The sequence below is a fragment of the Bombina bombina genome, chromosome 6 (assembly GCF_027579735.1).
Source record: "Bombina bombina isolate aBomBom1 chromosome 6, aBomBom1.pri, whole genome shotgun sequence".
Taxonomy (NCBI): Eukaryota; Metazoa; Chordata; class Amphibia; order Anura; family Bombinatoridae; genus Bombina; species Bombina bombina.
Window position 1 is genome coordinate 886,731,379 of NC_069504.1, and position 25,835 is coordinate 886,757,213.

General features: G+C 37.9%; 1 protein-coding gene across 1 annotated transcript in view; it reads left to right on the forward strand.

Moving 5' to 3' along the window:
• Positions 1–25,770, forward strand: part of LOC128663862 (phospholipid scramblase 1) — a 50,092-nt gene extending 24,322 nt beyond the window's left edge. Inside the window, exons 6-8 of the mRNA XM_053718409.1 lie at positions 1,403–1,564; positions 8,487–8,648; positions 20,966–25,770. Coding sequence (XP_053574384.1) covers positions 1,403–1,564; positions 8,487–8,648; positions 20,966–21,025 — 384 coding nt within the window. The 3' untranslated portion in view covers positions 21,026–25,770. The remainder of the gene's footprint in view (positions 1–1,402; positions 1,565–8,486; positions 8,649–20,965) is intronic.
• Positions 25,771–25,835: the final 65 nt, after the last annotated feature.

Here is a 25,835-nt window from a genome sequence, read left to right on the forward strand (position 1 = left end):
GTGGGAAAACCAATTGGGTCTGCAAATTCTCAGGCAATGAAACAATCAAAATTTGCCATTTAGAAGTAGAATTTGGGAGCTTTAGATGATTTTCCAACCTGTAAAAATCAAATGTCTAGTACTAAAAATAATCGTGTTAATTAGTTCACTTTCCTTAGATTTCTCTGTGTATTTAACTAGAAAGAAGACATGAAACATTTGACTATCAAACTTTACTACTAATTTCCTTTTCAGCCAAAAATTTATTTGGCTCCATAACTAACATTTTTGGACAGGACCATAAGTTAATGCATAATATTTGCCTGATCTGAACCACATTTAGGACAGCCATGTTTAGTTCCAAACCACTTATTCAGCTTAGCATTAGTTTATATAAGTTTTCCTAATTTAATTTTAAATGTGATTCTCTACAATTCATAGGAACCCAGGATTTGTTCTTTAATTTAAGAGATTGTTGTAATTCCTCTATGTCTAATCTAAAAAAATCATTTTGCCAGCTATCTCTCAATTCAAGCAAATAATCTTCATTTGGAAAGAATTAATTAGATGATAGCTTATTTAAATTGACATGTAATTTTAATCAACTTTTCAATTTACTTTTATCATCAAATTTTGCTTTTTTCCTCTTAGTTGAAACTAAACCTAGACAGACTCATATGCTAATTTCTAAGCCTTTGAGGGCTGCTTCTTATCACATGCTTTTTAAATTGCTATTCAACATAAAGAGACTGAAAGTACACGTCGGCCATATAGATAACACTGTGTTTAGGCACAGAAAGTTATTTAAAGGGATAGGAAAGTCAAAATTAAACTTGTATGATTCAGATAGAGCATGTCATTTTAACACACTTTTAAATTCACTTCTATTTTCAAATGTGCTTCGTTGTCTTAGTATCCCTTGTTAAAAAATGAATACGCACATATCATACACTAGTGGGAGCTGCTGCTAATTGGTGCCTGCACACATTTGTCTCTTGTGATTGGCTAAATAGATATTTTCAGCTTCCTTTCAGTAGTGCAATGCTGTCCCTTCAGCAATGGATAACAAGAGAATGAAGAAAATTTGATAATAGAATTAAATTGGAAAGTTGTTTAAAATTGTATGTTCTATCTGAATCATAAAAGAAAATTTTGGGGTTTACTATCCCTTTAAGATTTAGTACAACATAAAGCTAAGTGCAATAGATAATAAACAGTCAGTCATGTGATCAGGGGGCTGGAAGAAGGTTCTTAGATACAAGGTAATCACAGAGGTAAAAAGTATATTAATATAACTGTGTTGGTTATGCAAAACTGAGCAATTGGCAATAAAGGGATGATCTATCTTTTAAAACAATAACAATTCTATTGTAGACTCTCCCTTTAATCCTATATTGCCCCATATTTATTTTTGTTCACACAGATGGAGGTTCAAAGCCCTCCTGGGCACACTGTGGGATACGTATCGCAGACCTGGCACCCATTTGTCCCCAAATACTCTCTCCTTACCGAAACACGGGAGCCTGTGCTAAAAGTGATCGGACCATGTTTTATGTCAAATTGCTGCGGAGATGTTAACTTTCAGGTGAGTGAAGTGATTGGTAAGGGTCAAAGAAAAAACAAGGATGTAGGGGGGGCGGAGCTAGCCAGCCTAGGAGATGGCTGCTTTCCTGTAGAGCTCCTGAGCCCCATCTGAGTGAAAATGTATTAGGCTAGTGCCAACATAAACTTAAAGCAAATAAAAGCAGCAGGGATGTAAGGGGACATATCGATCCCTGTTCGAGAGGAATTTTGCCTTACTCCTAAGCCGCAATACCCGCTACATTGGACGAGCTGCGCACCTGCATGGGTCATACCCGCCATCATTTCTAAAGAAGCTTGGGGCTATCACCACACTCAAAAAGACTCACACTTTTGAGGATTGCTACCACGGACCTGCCGCCAGCCAGTATCGCTCCCGACTAGAGGATCGCATTGCGATCACTTACCAATATCTTGAGGACTGGTCCCGTGGCAGGCCGCAGCCTCAGCTAAAGTCTTCATACGCAGCATCCTCACAGAGTAGGGAATCTGTGCAAACAGGCTGTGGGGAATTCTGGTAAGAGACTCATATGTAAAAAGAATGACCGCTTGAACCACCATTCTATTTGACTAAATATATAATACATATATAAAGCTGCATAATTTCCACAAGGACTGTAACGGTTTTTCCGGGGGATAAATTGATAGAAAAAGACTTGAGGGGTTAATCTCACATACAGCTGAGGTCACATGGTCTGACACTCAGTAAGTACTTAAAGATACCTTTATTCAGCAAATAAATAAGCCCCCTTTCACGAAATAAGGTGTAAAACGAAGCACCCATACAATCACCAGCAGAAACACCTTTTTCAACTTTCCCAGAACACCTACTTTTGTACCCTCTACACTGAATCTCAGTCACTGGAAGTACCTACTTTTTTCACTCGCAGCTTCATTTGAAGCACACAATGTCTCCCAAAAAAGGCTGCAAACCAAATAAAGGCAATAAGCAACTTAAAACAACTTCTCACACTGTTAATAACTTCTTCAAGACTTTAGAAACTAAAGCTACTAACTCTGCAGATGCTGACCTCCCTGATCAAGCCTCAGGGCAAAGCTCCTCTGAATCTGAATGCGACCCTTCACCTGATAATATTACAATACCCACAGCTCTTTTTAACTCCCTACCCTCAAAAAAAGATTTCTCCTCACTAATCACTCAGCAAGGCACGAGTATATAAGAGCTTGAAGATAAGCTTGACGATGCTGAAAATCGCAGCAGACGTCACAATATCAGGCTCAGGGGAATTCCTGAAGCTGTCACAACAGCAGATTTAGACCAGTACCTGCAAGATTTTTTCAATGCCCTAAAGAAAGGAGAGGAGCCAACAAAAATTGACATTGATAGAGCTCACAGGGCTTTACGCCCTAAACCTCAGACCGACCAACCACCAAGGGATGTAATAATCCGGATCACAAATTTCCAAGTGAAAGAGGAATTAATGAAACTGGCCAGAGAACAACAGCCCATTAGGCATGAGAATGCTGACATTCAAGTATTCGCAGACCTCTCCCAAAGGACACTCTCCAAACGAAGAGAACTTAAACCACTCACATTGCTGCTGAGGAAATTGAACATACCCTATAGGTGGGGTTTCCCCTTCCATCTGGTAATATTATGTAAAGGCAGAAGATTCTCTTGTTCCTCCACCAAGGACATACCGTCTATCTGCAAGGAACTAGACATTCCTCCCCCTCGGTTAGAGGTCCCCCCGGTTCAACAGGAAACACCACAAATTGCAAATGGATCTCCTCCACTCCCGCAAAGAAGGGAGTGGATCCAAGCTCGTCAACGGAAGACTCCAGGACCTATGCCTGCTAGACAATCTTCATTGGGAGAAAAAGGTTGATAATAACTTATGTATATAGCTTCATTCTCCTTTTCATGATATTCTATGTTTTTGAATTGGTTCTTTGTGCAATAAGACCACTTACCATAGCCCACTTGCAAAACAAGGGCGCCCATGAATACTGCAATACAACAGCTGATAAATAGACTGCGGGACTATTCCCTCATCTCAAGGTAATACCCACCTCGCTCCCTTTGCAGCCCTCATTAAGAGGTCCTGCTTGTTAACTCATGGTTAATTGTAAAAGTTGTACAATTATGTATTCTTGTTTTCACTCAGTTGGGAGATTTTCTCCTGTAAGTTAAGATAGAAGTTAAAAATGTACTGTTTGTATTTTGTATTTTTCTTTCTTTTCCTTTTTCTTGTAAACTCTTTCTCCTCGTACTTAATGTGTGCTGTACTTGCTCTGCAATACCTAAACTGTCTCTTGCTATGAATGGGTCTCATAATTCTTCTCACCCCATGTTACACTAATGAATAAACACAAGTCACAAGACCTAGTTATTATCACACAAAACGCGAAGGGCCTAAACTGTCCCAACAAAAGAAGAATGGCCATAAAAGACCTACACAGCAAGGGAGGTCACATTTTACTACTCCAAGAAACCCACTTTAAATAAAAAAATATCCCTAAATACTTTTCCCCGCACTACCCTCAACACTTCCATAGCACCAACCCGAATAAAAAAGTTAATGGCGTTAGCATTTTAATCCATAAATCCATCCCCTTTACCAAGACGCATATCGTTTCAGATAAAGAGGGACGATACATCTGTTTGAGGGGGCTGTTGTATGGGAAGCCAGTGACACTGGTGAATGTTTATGCTCCTAACTCTCACCAAGACAAATTCATATCCACAATTACAGACGTGATATATAAAGAAAGCAAAGGTTCCCTGATAGTTTCGGGAGATTTAAATCTTCCGTTAGACCCTACAGTAGACTGCTCAAACCCAAGTACTAGAACTAAAACGCCAAACTTGATTAATATCTGGAGGAAATTTAAGGCTTTAGGATTACATGATGTCTGGAGATACTTCCATCACCAGAAATCAGATTTCACCTTTTTCTCCCACCCCAATCGAAATTACTCTAGACTAGATTACATTCTAGTAGACCACCTGATTTTATCTCACACCAAACATTCACACATCACACATACATCCTGGTCAGACCACTCTCTAGTGTCCTGCACAATACAATGGCCCTCTGCTCCACTTCGAGCTTTTCAGTGGGGTTAGATGATTCTATCCTACTTGACCCGGAGCAGAAAAAAACTCTTCTCGAAACATTTAAAATCTTATTTTCTATTAAATAATACCCCGGACGTAGACATCGCTACCCTTTGGGAAGCTCATAAGTGTACTATAAGGGGGGAATTTATCAAAACTAAAGCACAAATAAAGAGAAAGAGAAGAGGTGGAACTCTTATCTAGGGACATTGCTAGACTAGACTATGCACATAAGGTCAATCCCTCTGATGACTTGATCCTGCAACAACTTAAAAATAAGAGAAAGTCTAAATTCAATTCTGCAGATTAACTCACAGAAACAGCTTTTATTTCTTCAACAAAAATTCTATACAGAGGGAAATAAACCCGGTAGGCTCCTGGCCAGAGCTCTTAAAAAACAACAGCAAAACGCATATATCCACTCTATTACAACACCTCAAGGCAAACAGATAGAAGATACCAACACCATAGCTGATGAATTTAAAACATTCTATCACAAACTTTAAAATCTTTTCCCTAACAGACGCCCCCACTCTCATTCACGCCTATGTTGTAAATATTTAAATAACATACCAATCCCACAAATAACTCCTGACCAGTATAACCTCCTTGACCAACCTATCCGCTCATCAGAAGTACAGGACGCGATAAAACAACTTAAACAGAACAAAGCCCCAGGCCCAGACGGTTTCACATGTTTATATTATAAAACATTTGCAAAGCACCTAATCCCACATTTAACGACTCTATTTAATTCGATCACAGAATCCCACCCTTTTCCCGACAATATGCTACAAGCTAATATCTCGGTCATAGCTAAACCTGGCAAACCCCCAACTTCCCCGGCAAACTTCAGACCGATTTCTCTGCTTAACGTCGACCTTAAACTCTATGCCAAAATTATTGCCACTCGCCTGAACCAGATCTTACCGTCAATAATCCACCAAGACCAGGTTGGGTTTGTACCCAATAGAGAAGCGAAAGATAATGCGGTTAGAATCCTCAATCTTTTAGATTATATCTCACAAAACAGAATCCCGACTGTATTCTTATCGACTGACGCTGAAAAAGCATTTGACCGACTGGACTGGACATATTTACAGGAGACCTTGAGACGGTTCCATTTCCCAGACTCTTTTATTAAAAAAAATACTAGCGTTATATACCAATCCCACGGCACAGATAAAAATAAATGGCACGCTCTCTGACTCATTTGAAACGGTTCTAGACGGGGCTGCCCCTTGTCCCCCCTCCTTTTCATCCTCTCACTAGAGCCTTTGGCCATCAAAATAAGGTTAAATAGGGACATCCACGGAATAGACATAGACAACCAAACACACAAATTGGCTATTTTTGCAAATGACCTACTATTCACGCTCACGAACCCTCTCTCCTCCCTCCAATTAACCATTTCTGAACTGGAGCGCTTTGGACTTGTTTCGAATTACCTAGTAAACATGACCAAATCTGAATATCTACCTATAAACCTCCCAGGACATTCCTTAGAAACCCTAACCTCATCCTGCCCCCTCAAACAACAGACAAAATATTTAAAATACCTAGGCATTCGCCTTACACCAAATAAAAACGATTTGCGTCTCTATAATTATGGCAACCTAATTACAGAATTTAAAACACTCCCGTCCACCTGGCTCCCCAAGAATATCTCTTGGCTAGGCAGAATTAATGCAGCTAAAATTACTTTACTCCCTAAAGTCCTGCACATTCTTCAGACAGTACCCATTCCAGGTATTCGATCAGACCTCGATACCTTACAGAAAATCATTAACGACTATATTTGGAGGCGAAGGCCTCCGCGAATCAACAAAAATACATTATTTAAACCCCCCCATTGAGACTAGGTGTCCCTCATTTGCAGTCATATAAACTAGCAGTATCTCTACAGAGAATTTCTGATTGGTGCAAATCAGAAGACCCCAACGTTAAAAGATGGCTACAAATTGAAAATGCACTAACACCCTCACACAACTTAAATAGAATATGCTGGAACCCGGCGTATACTAACAAATACTCTCTCTCGCCTTCCTCAATCACCAATGAAACCTGGTCTGACTGGAGGAAGATATGTAAATCCCCAAACAAGATTTCGTCCTGGTACTCCCCACTCACAACTCTCTTAGATAATCCTGAGTTTCATCCAGGCATGAACCAAACCTCTCCACACCTCCCACATCCCATTCAACATCTCCCATTATACACTCTGACAGACACACACGTTGTTAAGACTAAGCTCCAGCTGGATTTTTTGTATCACCCCTTTCTGACATCCAGGTTAAGGGTACATCAATTGCGACATTACATATTAACACATAGATGTAAGGAAAACCTAACACGCAAATTAACCCCCTTTGAACAAATCTGTATCTCCAGGGAAAACATCACTGGAAAGATCTCTAAACTACATAAACTCATCCTCTCAAATACCTTCCCCCTCCTCCCATCATATACATATAAATGGGACAGAGAACTTGACACAAACTCAAAAACCTGGCTTCATAGGTTTGAAAACCTTTGTCATTCTGCACACTCCATACATGCAAAAGAGACCAATATTAAAATCATGATGAGGTGGTACCTCACCCCGGCACGAATCAAATATATCTTTAAAAAATCATCTGGATCTTGCTGGAGAGGATGCCCTCAAGAGGGCCACTTATCCCACATTTGGTGGGAATGTGCCCATATAAAATCATATTGGTCTGAAATCTTTAACAACATCAATATAGTACTGAATACGCAATTGTCCCTTAGTCCAGATCTTATTTTACTCTGTCACCCACCTAATATCAAATGCAAAATAAGACGCCGCCTATATCAAATAATGCTTAGTGCAGCAAATCAACTGATCCCAAAAAAAGTGGAAATCTACTCAGATACCCAGTCTGCAAGATTGGAAAACACTAGTACATAGGAACTTAACACTAGAAAGGTTGCACTATCTTAGGCTAGGGCAAATCCCTTTTTATCACGATATGCAATTTTTATGGGAGTCCTCATTTGCTAACGCTCCTATTAGTACTAAATGAGTAACTATACAAAGTCCCTCTTACTGACTTGTTACCCGATACACCACGGTCATCCTAATTAGATAACACAAAGAGACCTTACCAACAATACGTATGAGCACCTACACGAATTAAACTGACTTGGAGTGAGTGCGGCACCTATTACATCTTATACTATTCTATCTACTTCCTTCCTTTGTTTCTATGTACTATCCCTTTAGTACTTTCTAGTATAATGCTAGACATATAATCTCTGTATTGCTACAAAATTGATGTCACTATTGGACTCTTCAGTTAACTTAACCCATCTGCCCACTTTGGATACAAACGGGGTTTGCTCTCCTACAACTATTTTTGAAATCTCTGTCTATCATAAAACCCCGGAGCCTCAGCACAAGAAGAAACTAATGAAAGACATTTGGGTATCATCTTTTAGAATTATGCCTCCATAATGTGACATTGTTAATTTTGTAATTTTGTAATGTTCCTAAACGACAGAGATGTGTCTATTAGGATTTTTTCTTTTTGCTGTATTTTGTTTAACTGAAAATAAAAAGATAACATATAAAAAAAAAAAAACAAGGATGTAGGAGAGAAAGCAGAAATGAATAAAGTGATGGTAGCAAAATGCAGAGATAGAGGAAGAGGCTGATATGAGACAGTGGAGAGAGTGACGGGGAAGCAATCCTGGATGGAGCAATTCAATTTTTTTTTAAAAAGTGTTTAACCTACAAACTTTCTTGAAAATCTTTTTCCTGCTCACTATTTTTCTTTGTTTTCTTCAATAGCTATGAATTCCTTCTTCTCTCATCTTTTAGATCAAGCCTCTGGATGAGTCCCGTAGTGTGGGTCGAATCAGTAAGCAGTGGAGTGGATTACCCAAGGAAATTTTCACTGATGCTGATAACTTTGGGATCCAATATCCTAAAGACCTGGATGCAAAAATGAAAGCAGTGTTACTGGGCGCTTGTTTTTTATTGGTGAGTATTTTTGTGCAGTTAGTTCAGTAAGATCAATGAATGTTGGAAGTTCTTGAATCACTAGTCTTGTAGTATTAAATGTTGGTTCAATACAAAAGTAAAACTACAACAGGGCTTAAAAAATCCTAGGAACAAGTGAGCTACAGCTACAAAAAAATGTTTTGCTTCTAACTTTTTGGTTTTCTCCACATATACCTGTATACAAACAGGCTTGGTATCTCCTACAGTTTTATTAACCCTGGGGAAAAAGCATATAAAGCAAAATACCTTACAGTTGGTTTATGAGAATCCTACATACTTGTAGAGGTAGAAGCTGCCTGAAAAAGAAAGTTCTTCAGGGCCTCTCCCTTTACCAGGTCCACCTCCCTCTAGTATCTGTTCCACATCTGTAGGAGCAAAAAACAAGAGGACACACATGTCCAGGAAGCAAAGTTCTTAGCTGCCTTAAAAAAAATTACAGTTGATGAGATGTAGCCAGAGGTATCTATTAATAAAAAACATATCCAAGTCACACCTTGTGAAGATGAGATGGAATTAAATTAAAAGTAGATACCAATCATTCCTTCACTCATCCATTCATAAAAACTAAATTATCCTGTGTATCTACACATTTTCTCTGTTTGAGGCTATTCCCAATCCTTTATCGAGAACAGGCTACTTCTGTGCCTAGACCAGTCTTTAATCTTTCATACGTCTATCCACAAATAATCATTCACCAGCTATTTTTGGGCCTAATTTTGTCCTTAATGATCCATGGGCTACATTTGGGCCTTAGCTTGAGTAGGTTTTTTCTGCTCTATCCCTGGCCTTTAACCATGTAAAAGCTATGTTTGGGCTTATTCTCAACCTATAATCATGTACAAATAATGTTTAGGCCTATTCTTAGCCCTTAGTTCTGCTCAAAATATGCTTCAGCCTTTCCCTGTTTACCCTGGCTATGTTCTAATCTAGATTAACAGCAAATAAACATCACTATTTGTTTACCTTAAAGGGACACTGAACACAATTTTTTTCTTTTGTGATTCAGATAGAGCATGACATTTTAAGCAACTTTCTAATTTACTCCTATTATCAATTTTTATTCGTTCTTTTGCTATCTTTATTTGAAAAAAAGGCATCTAAGCTTTTTTTGGGGGGGGGGTTTAGAACTCTGGACAGCACATTTTTATTGGTGGATGAATTTATCCACCAATCAGCAAGAACAACCCAGGTTGTTCACAAAAAATGGGCTGGCATGTAAACTTACATTCTTGCATTTCAAATAAAGATATCAAGAGAATGAAGAAAATTTAATAGGGCTAAATTAGAAAGTTGCTTAAAATGGCATGCTCTATCTGAATCACCAAAGAAAAAAATTGTGTTCAGTGTCCCTTTAAATATAAAAGCTGATACAATATCACAATATGGTGTGATACGTACCTTGATATAGTGGATGACAAACATGCCAGTTTTAGCCTTCCAGAGAGAGATCACAAATGGCGACATTAAACATAAAGTAAAATTGTGCACATATCATGAATTTGTATTGATAGTGAAAACCTCAGTTCCAATATATTGGGTATCATAAATGGTTAATACAAAGAAAGAGAAAGGGCGCCCCCTAGTGTAGCCAATATGTCACAGATAATAAGAGTGTGCTGAAATAATACTCACAAATTGTAGAGGCAAAGATAATGCCGAGGTAGACGGACAGGGAACTCGGCAGTGTCCCAGTAAACTGTGCAGTGGCAGCTCCTCCTAGAATCCGAGTTGCAGTCTAGAATATGGAAGGAATAAAGAGGGTGACTCCTAGTGCAGATCAGTTAGGTATTACAAACCCACTAGCTGTTCCCAACAAATGGATACTCACAGAGTGTATCGCACACTGTAGTGCAAATGGAGCATACTAGGTATATTATAGTGACCCAGGCAAGTAGACTACTTGCCTGAGGAAAAAGCGTGGTTAGCGCTTAGAAACGCGTAGCATATTGTACTGACCATACTTTTACATTTTATATTTGTAAATTGTCATTTACAAGTTTTTTAATCAAATATATATATATATATATATATATATATATATATATATATATATATATATATATATATATATATATATATATATATATTTTTTTTTTTTTTTAAATATACTGGAGTCTCCTTTTCATCATTTGCTGTTTGGAGCGATCTTTCATTGAAGCAGAGAACAACCTTGGCTTTTATGTGCACTGGGTCACTATAATATACCTAGTATGCTCCATTTGCACTACAGTGTGCGATACACTCTGTGAGTATCCATTTGTTGGGAACAGCTAGTGGGTTTGTAATACCTAACTGATCTGCACTAGGAGTCGCCCTCTTTATTCCTTCCATATCATAAATAGTTGCTAGGTTTTTATTTTTTTGCTTTGGACACTTATCATTTACTTTAGGAAAAAATCGTTAAAAAAAATCTGTGAGAACCCACTTGAAAATTCTTGTTTTTCATAACTATATTACATTAAAAATGTAATAAAACTGAAAATCACATTTCATAATAATTACACATCACTTAAAGGGTAATTATAGTCAAAACTATATGCTCTAATGGATTAGAGCGTGTTTTTTTTTTTTTTTTTGACTACCGACCCTAGACTACTGTGTGCTTAAACCCTGCAAAAGGGTTAAACACAGTAGAAATACAGCTCAGGACTCGCATAGCACTGTTGGTCCCATTGATTAAGTTAGCAGCACTAGTTACATATCAGAGTCATGTGATTAGTGCTGCGGATTTGATCAGTAGCGGTTTTTGCTCGAGACCAGTAGTGCTGAGTTTCGAGCGATATAGATTAAAATGTTTGCCATTAGTATCCCTAAATGTAAAGTGAAAATATGTTAAAAATAAGAGGCAATCAAATCTGTGGAAATATTAGAGCAACAAATAATAAAGAAATCAATATAGAGAAAATACGCGCACGCAGGGGTCTTAAGATCGGGATTGACAGACCCTGCTTGCGACTGATTAGTGGCATTGCATTTATATGAGGGCTGCGAGGTGTGGCGGACATTTCCGTGGTAGCGAACTATGTCTGACCTTTGTTAAATGGAGCCCATAGTATTCTAACAACACTGTCACTTATTTTTTTTTAAAAAAAATAATGAGATAAGTAGTATTCATGTTACCACATCAGAAAAAAATATATAATGAGGGAACGAATATTCAAGTTGCCGCACTTCTGCATGGAACTTCATAATATACAGAACTTGTTAGGCTCATTTTATTGGGGCATGGATTAATATGGAACACTTTATTTGGCACATTTCATCATGGCATATTATTTCCTTGTGATCTCTCACCGTGGACCTATATGTGGTTTGGCACATGTCTCTGTGACACTTTGTCATTGTGCTATACACTTTATATCAGTGTTTATAAACTCCAGTCCCCAAATGACTATAACCGTCCAGAATCTGAGCACAGCAAATGAGCCAGTCACAGAGAGTCACTGCTAACCAGCCCAGGCAAGGAAATGCTGGCCTGTTAGGGGAGATTGAGGTTAGAACTAAAACACTGATTTCTGTGATACATTGAATCTTTTCATTAGCTGCATCCAGGCAAAAATTAGCCCCAGGAGTATATGTACCATAAGCTGAGAAACAATGCCTTGAGGGTTAAAACGTTACAGTAGGAAGGTCATATTAGGAGGGGGGACATAAGAGGTGAAGAGTAGAATCCAATTCCATTTGAATAAAGATAATAAAAAGTAGGACATGTTTGCACAAATCGTATCCCTAGTGACTGATTGTTCACGGCAAATAAGGACAATTCCCACAGCTCTATTGGTGGACAGTGACCCCATCCAGTTTTCAAAATAAAATAAAAGCAACAACAAAAAAGTTTCTCTGTAGGTGACCCACTATTGGATTAGTCCTTGTATAGTCAGACTTGCTGTAATCACTGTGTCTTTGTCCGGCTATGCATAGATATCTGTATTTTCTATGCAAGAGCATAAGTCTTAGTCTCTGTTTCCTGTTGACATGGAATCGGTTAATCAGCTCTGTTAATACTTCTGTGGCAGGAAATGTATTAAGCTTGTTCTGCAGCTCTAGTTGTTGTTTTACTAATATTTAGCTTGTTCTGCAACACTCTCTGTGGCTCAGAGTTAGTTAATCCTGCTTGACGAGTCTCTCCTTAGCATGGAATGAGCCAATCCCTTTGTGTTCCTCTGTGGTAGGCTTGAGGCTATCATAGAACAAGGAGGCGATTATCCATGTTTTGCAGATTTCCCATAGTCATGCAAAGGGTTAATAATGTCACCATTTTTTTTTATTGGATAAGCTGTATGGCTAGTGGAAAATATGTGGTGTTCTGAAGACGTCTGTATGAGGCGGCTCTTGGTTTGCAAGAAGGAATAATTACAAAGTGTTGCTGATACCAAATTGAATATACCTTGTTAAAATGACCACAGATTAGACCTTCTACTTATAGAGAATATACCCAGCTATACATATCATGACTATAGGATATTAGTTATTCTTGCAAATATATATCTCTATAAATACGAAGTGACTAGGATTTTAGTGATACTGATAGGAATAGCTCGCTTTAAGTACATAGTGAATAGGAATTGATTTTTTTTTTATTATATATATATAAATTTTTTGAGAGGTTGAAAAAAAATAAAGACAGTAAAAGATTGCCACATACGCAGCCAGCATGAAATAAATGGTAACAGTCAACAAGGTCATTGTGGTACATAACATTACAAGATGTCCATAATATAGTACTGCACTTATAGCAGAGTAACCTTAAATTAACCTCAGTTTTTCTGGTTTTAAGCGAACAAGTAGCAACTTCCTTGCAACAAATAAAATATAGAATATGGTATAGGGTATATAATATGAAATCAAACTCCCTTAGTGATAAATAGAATCCGTAATGAAACATTTGAACTAACACCTCAATAGAGGTAACTGCAAGCTGTGTTAAGATTGTCTGTTTGGGTGGCAGGTAGTAATGATCAGTCCTGCTGATCTAGTTATGGCATATATATTCATTACTATGGTATTATGTAGGAGTAAGTACTTAGGAAGTAATTAAAAATAGTAGTTAGGATGCGGTATAGATTAGACAAACCGCTTAGTTAATTCCCCTAAAATAGGGTGTACATTATTATGGGGGGGGGGGGAGGTGGTATTTGTGGTGTGGTAAGCAAGATAAGTCAAGAATGCTCTGTGTATTGATCTCTGTAAATTCAGGGATCATTAGAAAATTACTGATTAAAAGCTAGTTATGTATGTGTAGTTAACTAAAATAACTTTTCACAGCAAACCTTCAATCGAGAGATATGGGGACAAAGGGAGATTTTAGAAGGAAAGAATATCTGTTTGACAAAGGGATATCTCCAAAAATCATGAGACTGGCTACAGATATGTAGTTAGCAGGGTAAATGCTAGCAAAGTGCGTAGGATATTTATGCTGGGTTTGATAGGAGGATCTGATATACCTCAATACCTCTCTGCATCAGAGGTTATTCCTTCTAGTTGTCCCATAGAATGCCTCGTGATTTACAAGGAGACTAATGTCCAATATTATATAAACAGGCCCAGTAAATAATAATTACAATCTCTCAGCCTTGATGTAGTATGATAGCTCAGAGACAAAACAGTAACATGCAAGTAGCAAACAAACATAATATTAAACATATAAAAAGTCATGGTACCAAGTTGTTTGGTAAGATACATCTCTGCATATAAGGAGACTGAGAAAACATGTGAGCACTTAATATAAGTAAGAATGGTCTGTAACGCAAGTGGATATCTCAAGATAGGGTAGTGGAAACTGCTTATAGTTAAGGGTTATAGCTAGAATTTGAGGAAGCGAACCACTTTTGGGTTAATAAGATGATGTGGATATGGGAGCCTAGTAGTTGCCAATTTATCAGACATTGGTTGGATTGGTGTAAGGATCAAATATATTTGCTGTGGTTGTATAACAATTATCGCTATAATATCGGTAACATGCTTAAAGCTTTAACAAAAAATAAAAACATTGCTTATGCAGGTTGATTTGCATTGCGGTGTAAAGCTATGTTTAAAATTCTTCCATTAAGCCCTACATTTGTAAAGTATAGGCATCACGCTGCCCGGCCGCTGGCAGCAGTGTGTAATGAATAGAAGCTATAGCCAAACTCCAAGGGTGTATATAAGGCATAGGAATCATCTTTTAAACTGAGAGATAGCTAAGGAAGCAGTAATCTAGCTTTACATTTTTAATGTTTAAACTCTATATTTTATATCACAATGAGTAAAAATAAACAGTAAGGGACCTGCAAATATAAGGCAGTAACCATGTGTGAGCAGGGATTTATGTGGTGCTCAAATCTTAAGGTTGCCAATAAGTTTCCCTAACATAATAATTGACTAATAACGACAACCAGGTATCTTTAAAAAGGCGTTGCAAACGATTTAACAAAAAACTGAAAGAGGGGCTGAAATATATACTTTGTGAGAAAGTAACTAGTTATCACTCTCTGTATAAGTAATAACCTATGCTAGTTTAACAGTAAACATTAAAAAGGTAAAATTCACAGGCCAACCAAAATAGGCACAAACACAATATTCACTCAAGAGTTCTGTGAAGTAAAGTGTCCTCCATGCTCAGATCAACACCCTGAGGGCAGTAGGGCGAGTTCAGGATTCCACTACTCACCACCCTGATTTGGTCATATTTTAACCCACACCACGTCTCCGAAAAGAGATCAAGAGTAGAGACATATACCCTCGGATCTTCCAGAGCCAATGTAGCATAGAGTCTTAGATATAAACGTCCACCTTGTGCATCATTCTGGGAGACTCTCTTCTCAAGATGTGTGTTTGAACAATGCAGGCCTCAGGGTTAATTACCTTCCTCAAAACGGTTCTGACAGCCATCTGCTGACAACGGGTCTGTCCTCTATAATATACAACTGCGTCTTTCTTTTGTCTTGAGGTGTTAAAAGCTCCTGCTACTAATGTTGCTTGGTCTCCATCTGAGGTAGTTACATGTTCCACCGCAACTATCAGATCTTCCTGAGTGAAACTAGTATCGTCAGTAGCCATATCTCTCATCATAGTATTGTCTGGCAATAGTATCGGCACATGTTGCAAAGCTTGACATTCCACCATTACCTGATCTCCATTACTTTTAGTGCTTCTTTTATTAGACTGTATATAGAACATCTCACAAAGCCTAGCATGCCACTCATCAAAAAGCTCTGCCCAATAACTTTCAAAAACGATCTCTGAATCTGCCATTCTTTACCTCAAAGACTTCAAAAATAGATGTTCAGCAGAGATGCAGTTGCTAGCTCTCCTGCTACTGTTTTATGGGATATCTTAGTCTAGGGGCTTTTCACTCACCCACTATTGGGCTGCCACGTGGATGTAAAGATGGCCGCTTTTAAACTGCCTCCACTAAAGCCGCAGCAGAAATTGTAGATATTCCTCCTTCAAAATATATTGATCTGCATAACTTCGAACTCCTCAAGCGCAAAGCATTGGCTCAGGTTTACGGTCACCTCTTTCACAACGGCACTGCCGGGTAGATCAATAGTGGTGTCCCGGTGCAGTCTCTCCGGTCCCTTAAAAAAAAACCACATAGCGATAATACGGGTGATATGGCAGTTCTTAGGACCTTCCACATATGTCACTCGAAAAGTAGATGGAATATGTGAAAAGACCCCTAATTAAGGATCCTGGAATCGGGAGCTGCACCGAGACACGTCCAGCTAGTATAGCAGTTGGCTCCGCCCCCGTGAATAGGATATTTCTGATACCCATAGGAATATGTCTCACTATACGTACGTAGTGAACAGGATATTTCTTATACCCAAAGGAATATATTTTTCTGTAAATACGCAGTCACTGTTAGATATTTCTGACTCCCATAGGAATATATCTTGCTATTAATAGACAGTGACTATAGAATATTTCTTATACCCATAGCAATATATTTTCCTGTAAATATGCAGTCAGTGTAGGATATTTCTGATATTCATTGGCATAAATCTTGCAATATATCTTGCTATACACACACAGTTATCAGCTTGTAATTGGTGTATATACAGTATAGGCACGCGACAGCAGTGTGTAACTGAGATCTATAGGAGATGTACACTAAATAACCAAAGTGTGTTTTTGATATCCATGAGGAATATACCTTACAACATGCTCAGCAGATGCATTGCTATATACACACCAATCACAGAGTGTAACTGATGCCCAGATATGTATTCTGCTATATACACACCAATCAGAGTGTAACTGATGCCCAGATAATGTTTTCTGCTATATAAACACAATGAAGTTGTCTGCATTTCTGTTACTTAAAGGGACAGACAACACCAGAATTTGTGTTGTTTAAAAAGAAAGATAATCCATTTTATTACCCATTCCCCATTTTTGCATAACCAACAGTTATAGAAATATACTTTTTTTTACCTCTGATTACCTTGTATCTAAGCCTCTGCAAACTTTCCCATTATTTGAGTTCTTTTGACAGACTTGCATTTTAGCCAATCGGTGCTCACTCCAGGGTAACTTCACGTGCATGAACTCAATGTTTTCCTATATGAAACGCATAAACTATTGCCCTCTAGTGGTCAAAATGCATTCAGATTAGAGGCAGTCTTCAAGGTCTAAGAAATTAGCATATGAACTTTCTGTAATTGGCGATAAAAGTAAATTGGAACGTTGTTTAAAATTACATTCCCTATTTAAATCATGACTTTTTTTTTTATTTGACTGTCCCTTTAAAGGGAAATAAAATCCACACATTTTCTTACATAATTTAGAGTGGACAATTTTAAACAAACTTTGCAATTTACTTCTATTATCAAATTTACTTACTTGTTTGTTTGTCCTATATACATAGGTAATTATCTTGTTACACAGAAACATTGATAGGAGAATTTAACTGATGTGTATACCCTGATGGACGCACATTGTATCCACAGAATATATATATGTAGATATAGAAGGGTTGAAAGTTACTAGCCCAGTCAATGTTAAAGATAGGGAGAATTCTATATTTATTTTTTACATGTCTACTGCAATTTCTTACTCGTCGAGGACTAGTAGAACTTTTATGCACACACAAAGGTATATACAAAATTTGCACTATAAATCTATCAAAATTAAAGGGACAGTCTACACCAGAATTTTTGTTTGAAAAGATAGATAATCCCTTTATTACCCATTCGCTAGTTTTGCATTACCAGCACAGTTATATAAATATAAGATAAAACAGAATGGAGGGGCGCCTCATGTGTGGTATCATCCATTAATAAACAACGAGTCACAGAGCTATTGCCAAATGGGTACTCACAAATTTGGAGAGCACACTTATGTGCTGGTAGGGGCGGGCTGCAGAATTAGAAAGGTGTGACAGCTCACCTACTTGAAGGCGCTCTTGGCGTAAGATGGTGGTGCTATAAGGGAGACAAGAAATACGGGCACCACATGTGCAGACTATTAATGGTACAACCACAACAGATTCCTTAATGTGGAGGGTACTCACATATTCCCAGAGCACACCAATGTGCTTGTAGAAGCAGGCTGCAGATTGGTAGAGGTGTGGCAGCTCACCCAAACTCTAGGTATCTTGATATTTGTATGATAATGTGTTCCCTCAGGTGCTGGGCTGGTCTCTCATAGGTGAACAATGGCAGATGGTGGGTAGAAATGAATCCACTCAAAGGATAAAAGATATATCCAAATTTATTTAAAAAAGCATAAAAGTTTAAAAACAACGGCACAATGATTGCTGATGAGAGTGGATAACAGGGTGTCCAATAATCACCCAATCATGCAACACGGTTCACAGACCGTTTCATCAGGCATAAAAAATCATAATAAATCATGCTACCCTTCACTGCCTTATATACCTCACTAATGAACAGAACAAAACACCTCTTTTTGCTGGAGAATGATTGATGTGGTACACCTGTGTGGGTTAGTCCAAATCACTGGCCTAGAGGTGAAAAATCCCTCTTGACTCTGTAAACACTCACCTATGTTTGCATTTATTAATCTATTCTCTGCAGTACAATTATCTGGTGGAATAAACTTCATAACTAATCATTGTTATTAAAAAGCTCCAAACTGGTGAACATGTAAATAGGTTCCCTTACTGGGATAGATGATCCCTCCCACCCCTTTTATTTTACACATTTGAGGTGGTATAACCCTTCCAAAGATATTTTGGAAGTCTGTATTTTACAACACTATGTAATGAAAAGTTATATCAAAATTCGTGTCAATTTAAATGTTGACTTCAATTTGTCTAGTTTAAACTACTAGTAGCAACTAAAACTGTATAATTCCTACTTTTTTTATGAACACATACAGATCGTGTAGCGGTTCTATGTTGTTATTTACTAGCCTGAACACTCTTATTCTATTGGTCAAAGCTGCTATGTGGGCAGTGGCCGCATGACGTGGAGGCCGACCGCCACCACCCACTTGTTACCCAGAACCAGTAATTGTTCATATTGTCATTTGACAGGGTGCCGTCTATGATAGACGCCCCCTGAGTCTCTGAGATTTGACGGTCTGCTTTGAAGCCGTCTCAGCGGTCCACTGACCGAACATGACGGCTAGAGTTCCGTTTACAAGCCCCAATCGCAACAGCCAAAAAGCCCTTCTTATAGAAGTATAGAGATCGTCAGCCTCGCAACCGTAGTTGCGGAAATATCTGATTTGTATGCAATGATAACCCAACCGAGGACCTGCTTACAGTTTTCCTCAAAAGTGGGTGTGTGTGTAACCTGGCCAATCACTTTCTTAATCCGGATTGCAGTTTTCCTCAAAAGTGGGTGTGTGTAAACTAGCCAATCACTCTCTTAGTGCAAGTGTATTTTCACTACAGTATCTAAGAATTTACTGTTTTCTGCCTTTATTGTGTATACACTCATCTATGATAGCTTAAAATTGCCCCATCATATATACTTTTGTTCTAGATTAATGATTATACTGCTTCTTGAGCGCCCCCTTCAGTGATTAGGTTTTTACAGTACAGTTATATAAATACACTTTTTACCTTTGTGATTACCTTGTATCTAAGCCTCTGCAAACTGCCCCCTTATTTCAGTCCTTTTGACAGACATCCATTTTAGCCAATCAGAGCTTGCTTACTGGAACTCCACGTGCGTGAGCACAGTGCTATCTATATGACATACGTGAACTAACATCCTCTAGTGGTGAAAAACTGTCAAAATGCCCTGAGAGAAGAGGCGGCCTTCAAGGGCTTAGAAATTAGCATATGAACCTCCTAGGTTTAGCTTTCAACTAAGAATACCAAGAGAACAAAGCAAAATTGGTGATAAAAGTAAATTGTTTAAAATTACATTCTCTATCTGAATCATGAAAGTTTATTTTGGACTAGACTGTCCCTTTAAACTGTGCCTTTGCTGGTGTGGTCCCTGCAGACGGTGTCTAATGAATGATAATGACAGGTGATCATTGGTAGCTGAAACTGCTAACACAATGTATCAGGTGTCTTGTCTGTGAGCTATGTGAACCGTTTTTCATTAAAGGGACAGTATACATCATTTTTCATATAACTGCATGTAATATACACTACTATAAAGAGCAATATGCACAGATACTGATATAAAAATCCAGTATAAAACCTTTTAAAAACATAATTAGAAGCTCCCAGTTTAGCACTGTTAATGAGGTTAGGCTGGGACACCCAGTGAAGGGGGCTGGGAAACAGGAACAGACAGACACTCCCCTCCCCTGCATATGAAAAGACCCATTACACAACCAGGAGTCTGTAGACATCAGTTTACATCTCAAACTGTGGGGCTTGGTAAAGAGTCGGAAAATCAGCAAAATCTTATTTAAAATTAATCAAAACTATAACGGCTAGATTACAAGTCACACGCTTACTGCAGCGCGCATGTGATATGGGGGTTTTTTTTTAGGCTCCCTCGAGCGTCTATAGCCTCGCTAGCCTCACCAGTCTTTGTTATTAAATACTGTTTAATAACATAAGGACTGGTGAGGTTAGCGAGGCTGAAGATGCTCGAGGGAGCCTAAGAAAAAATATATTGCAGGGCTGCAGCATGTGACTTGTAATCTCCTCGCAAATCACTCCCAGATGGGCTATATAAATTCATCATCTACAAAACATTTATGCAAAGAAAAATCTAGTGTGTCATTTCACCGCACTTGGCAAATGGTTAATTATTTGTAAATATATTGCTATGTGTGTGTTAGAGATATATTCAAGTGTATTGATATTTTTGTAGGTTATCCTCACATATTTTTTCAGTGCATATGATATTAATATTATGCATCTGTGTATTTTTCAGGACTATGTCTTTTTTGAGAGATCAAGAGGTAAAACGGAACGCCATACAGTGATCAGCTAACGGCTGCAAGTTCTTCAGCTACATGCGCAAATATGGAAGGAAAAGTGGAGCCAACGTTAGCTAGATATACTGTGCATCATAAGGCCGTCACAGATTTCTGTTCTATATAGCAAATGTACTAAAGCATGAGATATCATCTGTTATTACTTAATACGCTCCAGGATAGACTGAGAGGAAGATATCCTTGAAGTGTCTTAAAGGGACATTAAATTCAAATTTTAATTCCTCAAAAAAGGTTTAAATTTGTATATGCACTTTTCTTATTTATATTGCCTGCTTTTAATGTAATTTAAATTTTTTTAAAATTGTAGGTTGTGGAAGCTGGAGTGCATTTAGTGGAATTCAGAACTGTAACCCACCTACATGCTGCGCAGTGATTGCATGATTTGTGCAGGAGCTCATTTTGTATCTGTATTTGATTGGCCAAAGCAGAGGCGATTAGACAATCAATACTCTTTTTAAGGGGCGAACCCCTGGACTGCAAAACACGCAAATTTTCTTCACAAGTTGACAGTGTTAAATGGTTTTAAAATATTTATATTGTATGCAGATATTTGCAATGTAGTGAATAACTTCTGATGCATATATACAAAAATGACTTTAATGTCCTTTTTTAATCTTTGTGTATCAGCAAACTTGTCTCCCTACATCTGTGTGAATGGTTGTTGGTTTTGACATGGGCTTGGTCTTGATAACACGGAATAGAACAAGGGTTGTAACTTTACTGCATCAAACAGGGACTGTCCTGAAAACTCAGTTTTTCCAATGACTAGGGATTATGGCTGGTGATAACTTCTGCCCTATGGATAATGTATGAACAGCTTAAAGGGACACTGAACCCAGATTTTTTCTTTTGTGATTCAGATAGAGCATGACATTTTAAGCAACTTTCTAATTTACTCCTATTATCAAATTTTCTTTATTTAACATGCAAGAATGTAAGTTTAGATGCCGGCCCATTTTTGAACAACCTGGGTTGTCCTTGCTGATTGGTGGATAAATTTATCCACCAATAAAAAGTGCTGTCCACAGTACTGAACCAAAAAAAAGTTTCGCTGCCTTCTTTTTCAAATAAAGATAGCACGAGAACAAAGAAATTGATAATAGGGGTAAATTAGAAAGTTGCTTAAAATTGCATGATTTATCTGAATCACGAAAGAAAAACATTTGGGTTCAGTGTCCCTTTAAGTCAATGACCATGTATTATTTCTCTTTACAAAATTATGCTTACACTCGTTTAGGCAATGCCTTGATGATGAATTTAATCAACAGTCCAGAGCACTGTAGGGATGACACAATATTGTTTACATCCAGCTTTATGGTCTGGAGATGGGAACCAAACAATGGTCTCATAATGCTGTAATCATATTTCTGCTGCTGCCTCCTCTTGTTCACGGTACCCTTTGAGAATATTTATGTGAAAGGTTTACTCTACCTGGTTGTTTGGTCTCATAGAGCAGTGTTTTTCAACCAGCGTGCCGTGGCACACTAGTGTGCCATGAGAGATCCTCAGGTGTGCCATGGCAGACTGATAACAGTATGACATATTTTTTAAACTTTGCTTGTTTTTTACTCCCAGTGCAGGGGTAGTTTGTAGGAGGCATGGCATAACAGCACAATACATACAGTATGTGTGTGTTTATGTGTATATATATATATATGCTGTATTAGGCTACAATGTGTGATTTTTTTAAAATTTTGGGATGGTGGTGTGCCACAGGATTTTTTAATGTAAAAAAGTGTGCCACGGCAAAAAAAAGGTTAAAAATCACTGTCATAGAGCATATGTTGCTGCTGCTGGTCCCCCAATTTTTACAGTGTTGTGCAGTGATCTGACTAGGCACCATGCAGAAGGCAACATGATTATGATATCCTGACCTTTCCTTAATTCTTGGACATTTAGACTTATATTTTCAGCAGGGTCTGGGCCTCATAGGTTTAGAAAGTGGTTCTCTAATGTCACCCTTTGCTCAAGAGCATAAGGGCTAACTGGATTCTTTCTTTAGCGCATTTCTCCTGCAGTTATATTGAGTAGTTGTAAATTATTTCATACTTGATTTGCACACCAAATTTCAATCAGAGAGAAGCAGTCTCCTTCATTTCCTCATATGCAACATAGACGAATGAAGTATTTACCTTCTGGAAAGTTTTCCACATATTTAGGAGGAATTGGCAAAGTAATCATGAGCAGCGTCTGACTTGTTGGTAGACATCACTTTCTTGCATTATTGATTAATAGTCTTTTTATATTGAGGGAAATTTTGAAGGCTTATGAGAATAAGTATGAGGAATGCATTTCATAGGGCTGATTGCATAAGGGATTTAACCTACTGGCTCTCTAGGTATCATAGTGACGGCTGATAGCTTTAATTCAATCATGATTTCAATAATAATATACATTTTGAACCTAGAAGGTCTTCTGCTTGTGGTAGGTAAGTTGTAACTTGGCCATTTCTAATGGTGTTCAAAGTTACCCTGATGTCCCAGACACTGTAAACCTTCTATTAATCCATAATTCCTGATGATGGGATTGGCAAGTTTGAATTTGTTAGGTGTACGTTGAAGGTGGCATTGCATTGGATTTCCTTATTCAGAAGGTGTGGTGTCATAGGGGATCTTCTAAAAAAAAAGTCTAATGTGGATGCCTTGTTTTGGTTGACTTTGTAAAGGAGGACACAACCTTAACTGTTGTGTCCTTTACAAAGTCAACCAAAACAAGGCATCCACATTAGACTTTCTTTTTTAGTCTTTAGTCTCATTAGGTTGTGTAGACCAGATGGGTCATGCAGACAAATGATTGGTTATTGTGAATTATCTGGTAAAAGTGTTCAAAGTTGCATACAACCTTCCATGTTTGGCTAGCCCTGGGTAGGTGAACTTTTTTTCTATAAAAATATCACCAATTGTCTCAAATATCCATCTTACCTTTTTATAAAATTTTAAAGGGGCATTAAAGAAACTTTGAACTTGCTTGTTCTTTTAAATCTTTAATATATATCAACAATCAAAACACAATTGCTGATATATAGCATAAAGTCATGGGATTTTTTATTTATTTATAAAGCACTATAATTTCAGCCTAGAGGAAGTCCAGTGTGTCAGCTAATTTGTTATGAGTGCCACCTTGGTCACTAGTGTCATATGTTTTCCACCACTCTATTCCAAATATGTTTTTCTGGGTGCCTTTATCGCCTTCCTGTGTAATAGAATACAAGGCTATGAGTACTTGTTTTAGTGCCTTAAAGTCTGTTTCAATATTTTTACTGTATAGACACAGCCCATAAGCATAAGTCACTGCCATTTATTTGGCTGCCAAGATAAAATTCTCTTTGGAGGTCAGAATGTTGATGTTGTACAAAAAATCCATCTAATATCTAGGTAACATTGTTAAAGTATAATTGATGGGGGAATTTCTACTAATTGGATCAAAACTTAGCTGGGCTGTGATCAATCACCCAAAGAGAGTCCCTACCCTTCAGAGGTGGGTATTCTCTGTCTGAATGTACGTATTGAGATTTTCTATCAGTTGATTGGTTACATCGGCTTATTCCTGTTCTGCTAACAGACAAAGGTTGCAGTATTTAGCAGATGCAATTGTCAGTACACATGGAATTGTCAGCAACTAGGATGAAGACCTGCTGGTTCCGGTACCACAGATTATGGACAGAAGCCATAATGTTAATCTCACCTACTTAATAAAGAGACTTGCATCTTGGGGAAAAGCAGTTCTATGATTAGTGTCTCGCTATACAGATGGGGAATGCATTTATATTGTATACAGTGGCATAACCAGTAAGCAAATACAAACACTTGTTTGGGTTAGTTTCAGCCATGCAGTACAGTAGCCAATCAGATGCAACAGTCTCTCTCATATAGGCATGTTTAGGTACCACAAATAGAAGGAGCATCTACTTGATATGATATGCTGATTACCAAAAACCTTTTGTGGAATATGTGCATGGTTCTATCTATTTTAAATGTTATTGGGTTATAAGCCTGTGGTGAGGCCTCTGGTTTTCAATTTCTTTGACCCTTTAGCACTTTAAAACTTCAGGCCCACTTTTTGCAGATACCAGACAGGATACAGATGCACATTGTTTTTGTAGTGCAACCCCTGTAGAGAGTAACAATGGGTGCGTTTCTTTTGCGTTAGTAGATTTGTTACATTATTTAGGTAAGCAGTGTTCCACCGGCTTGTTATTCATTGTGTATCATTTTACTAGTCTCATTCTCTTCTTGCTAGACAACATAATGGAGCACAGTAAAGGATAGTGGTCGTCACTTTTAGTGGGATGGTCCACCTTACTGCTCAGGCTTTTTTTTTTTTTGGATTCTCAATTAAAATTGGAGATATTTATTCCGCAGGGTGGTCATCTCAATTCTTTTTTTGTGAATCTAAGCTCTGGGCCTGATGTAGAGATGCCTGGTCCTGTCCCTTGTAAACCTAGATTAGTCAGTGTGTGTAAGGTGTCAATATTAGTTTATATGCTTTTCAGGACAACGACTAGATTGTGCCTTAAACCTATTTCTACAGGGCTGCTTATATTGACAGCAACTATGTAATTATTATATTGCAACCCAATGCTCCCATATTTACCCTTTTTAAATATCTTAAGATATAACCTCTTTCTCCACATACCCCTGTGGGGTAGGATTATTTTAAATGGTTTACAAATCTCTCTGTATTGTACATATCTATATATCTACATAACTATGTATTCGATAATAAATATGCTTGAAGCAAAGTGGTGTGTTTACTTTTCTCCTACTCCTTTTTTTTTTATTTCTGAGCTTCTCCCTCCGTCCCTTA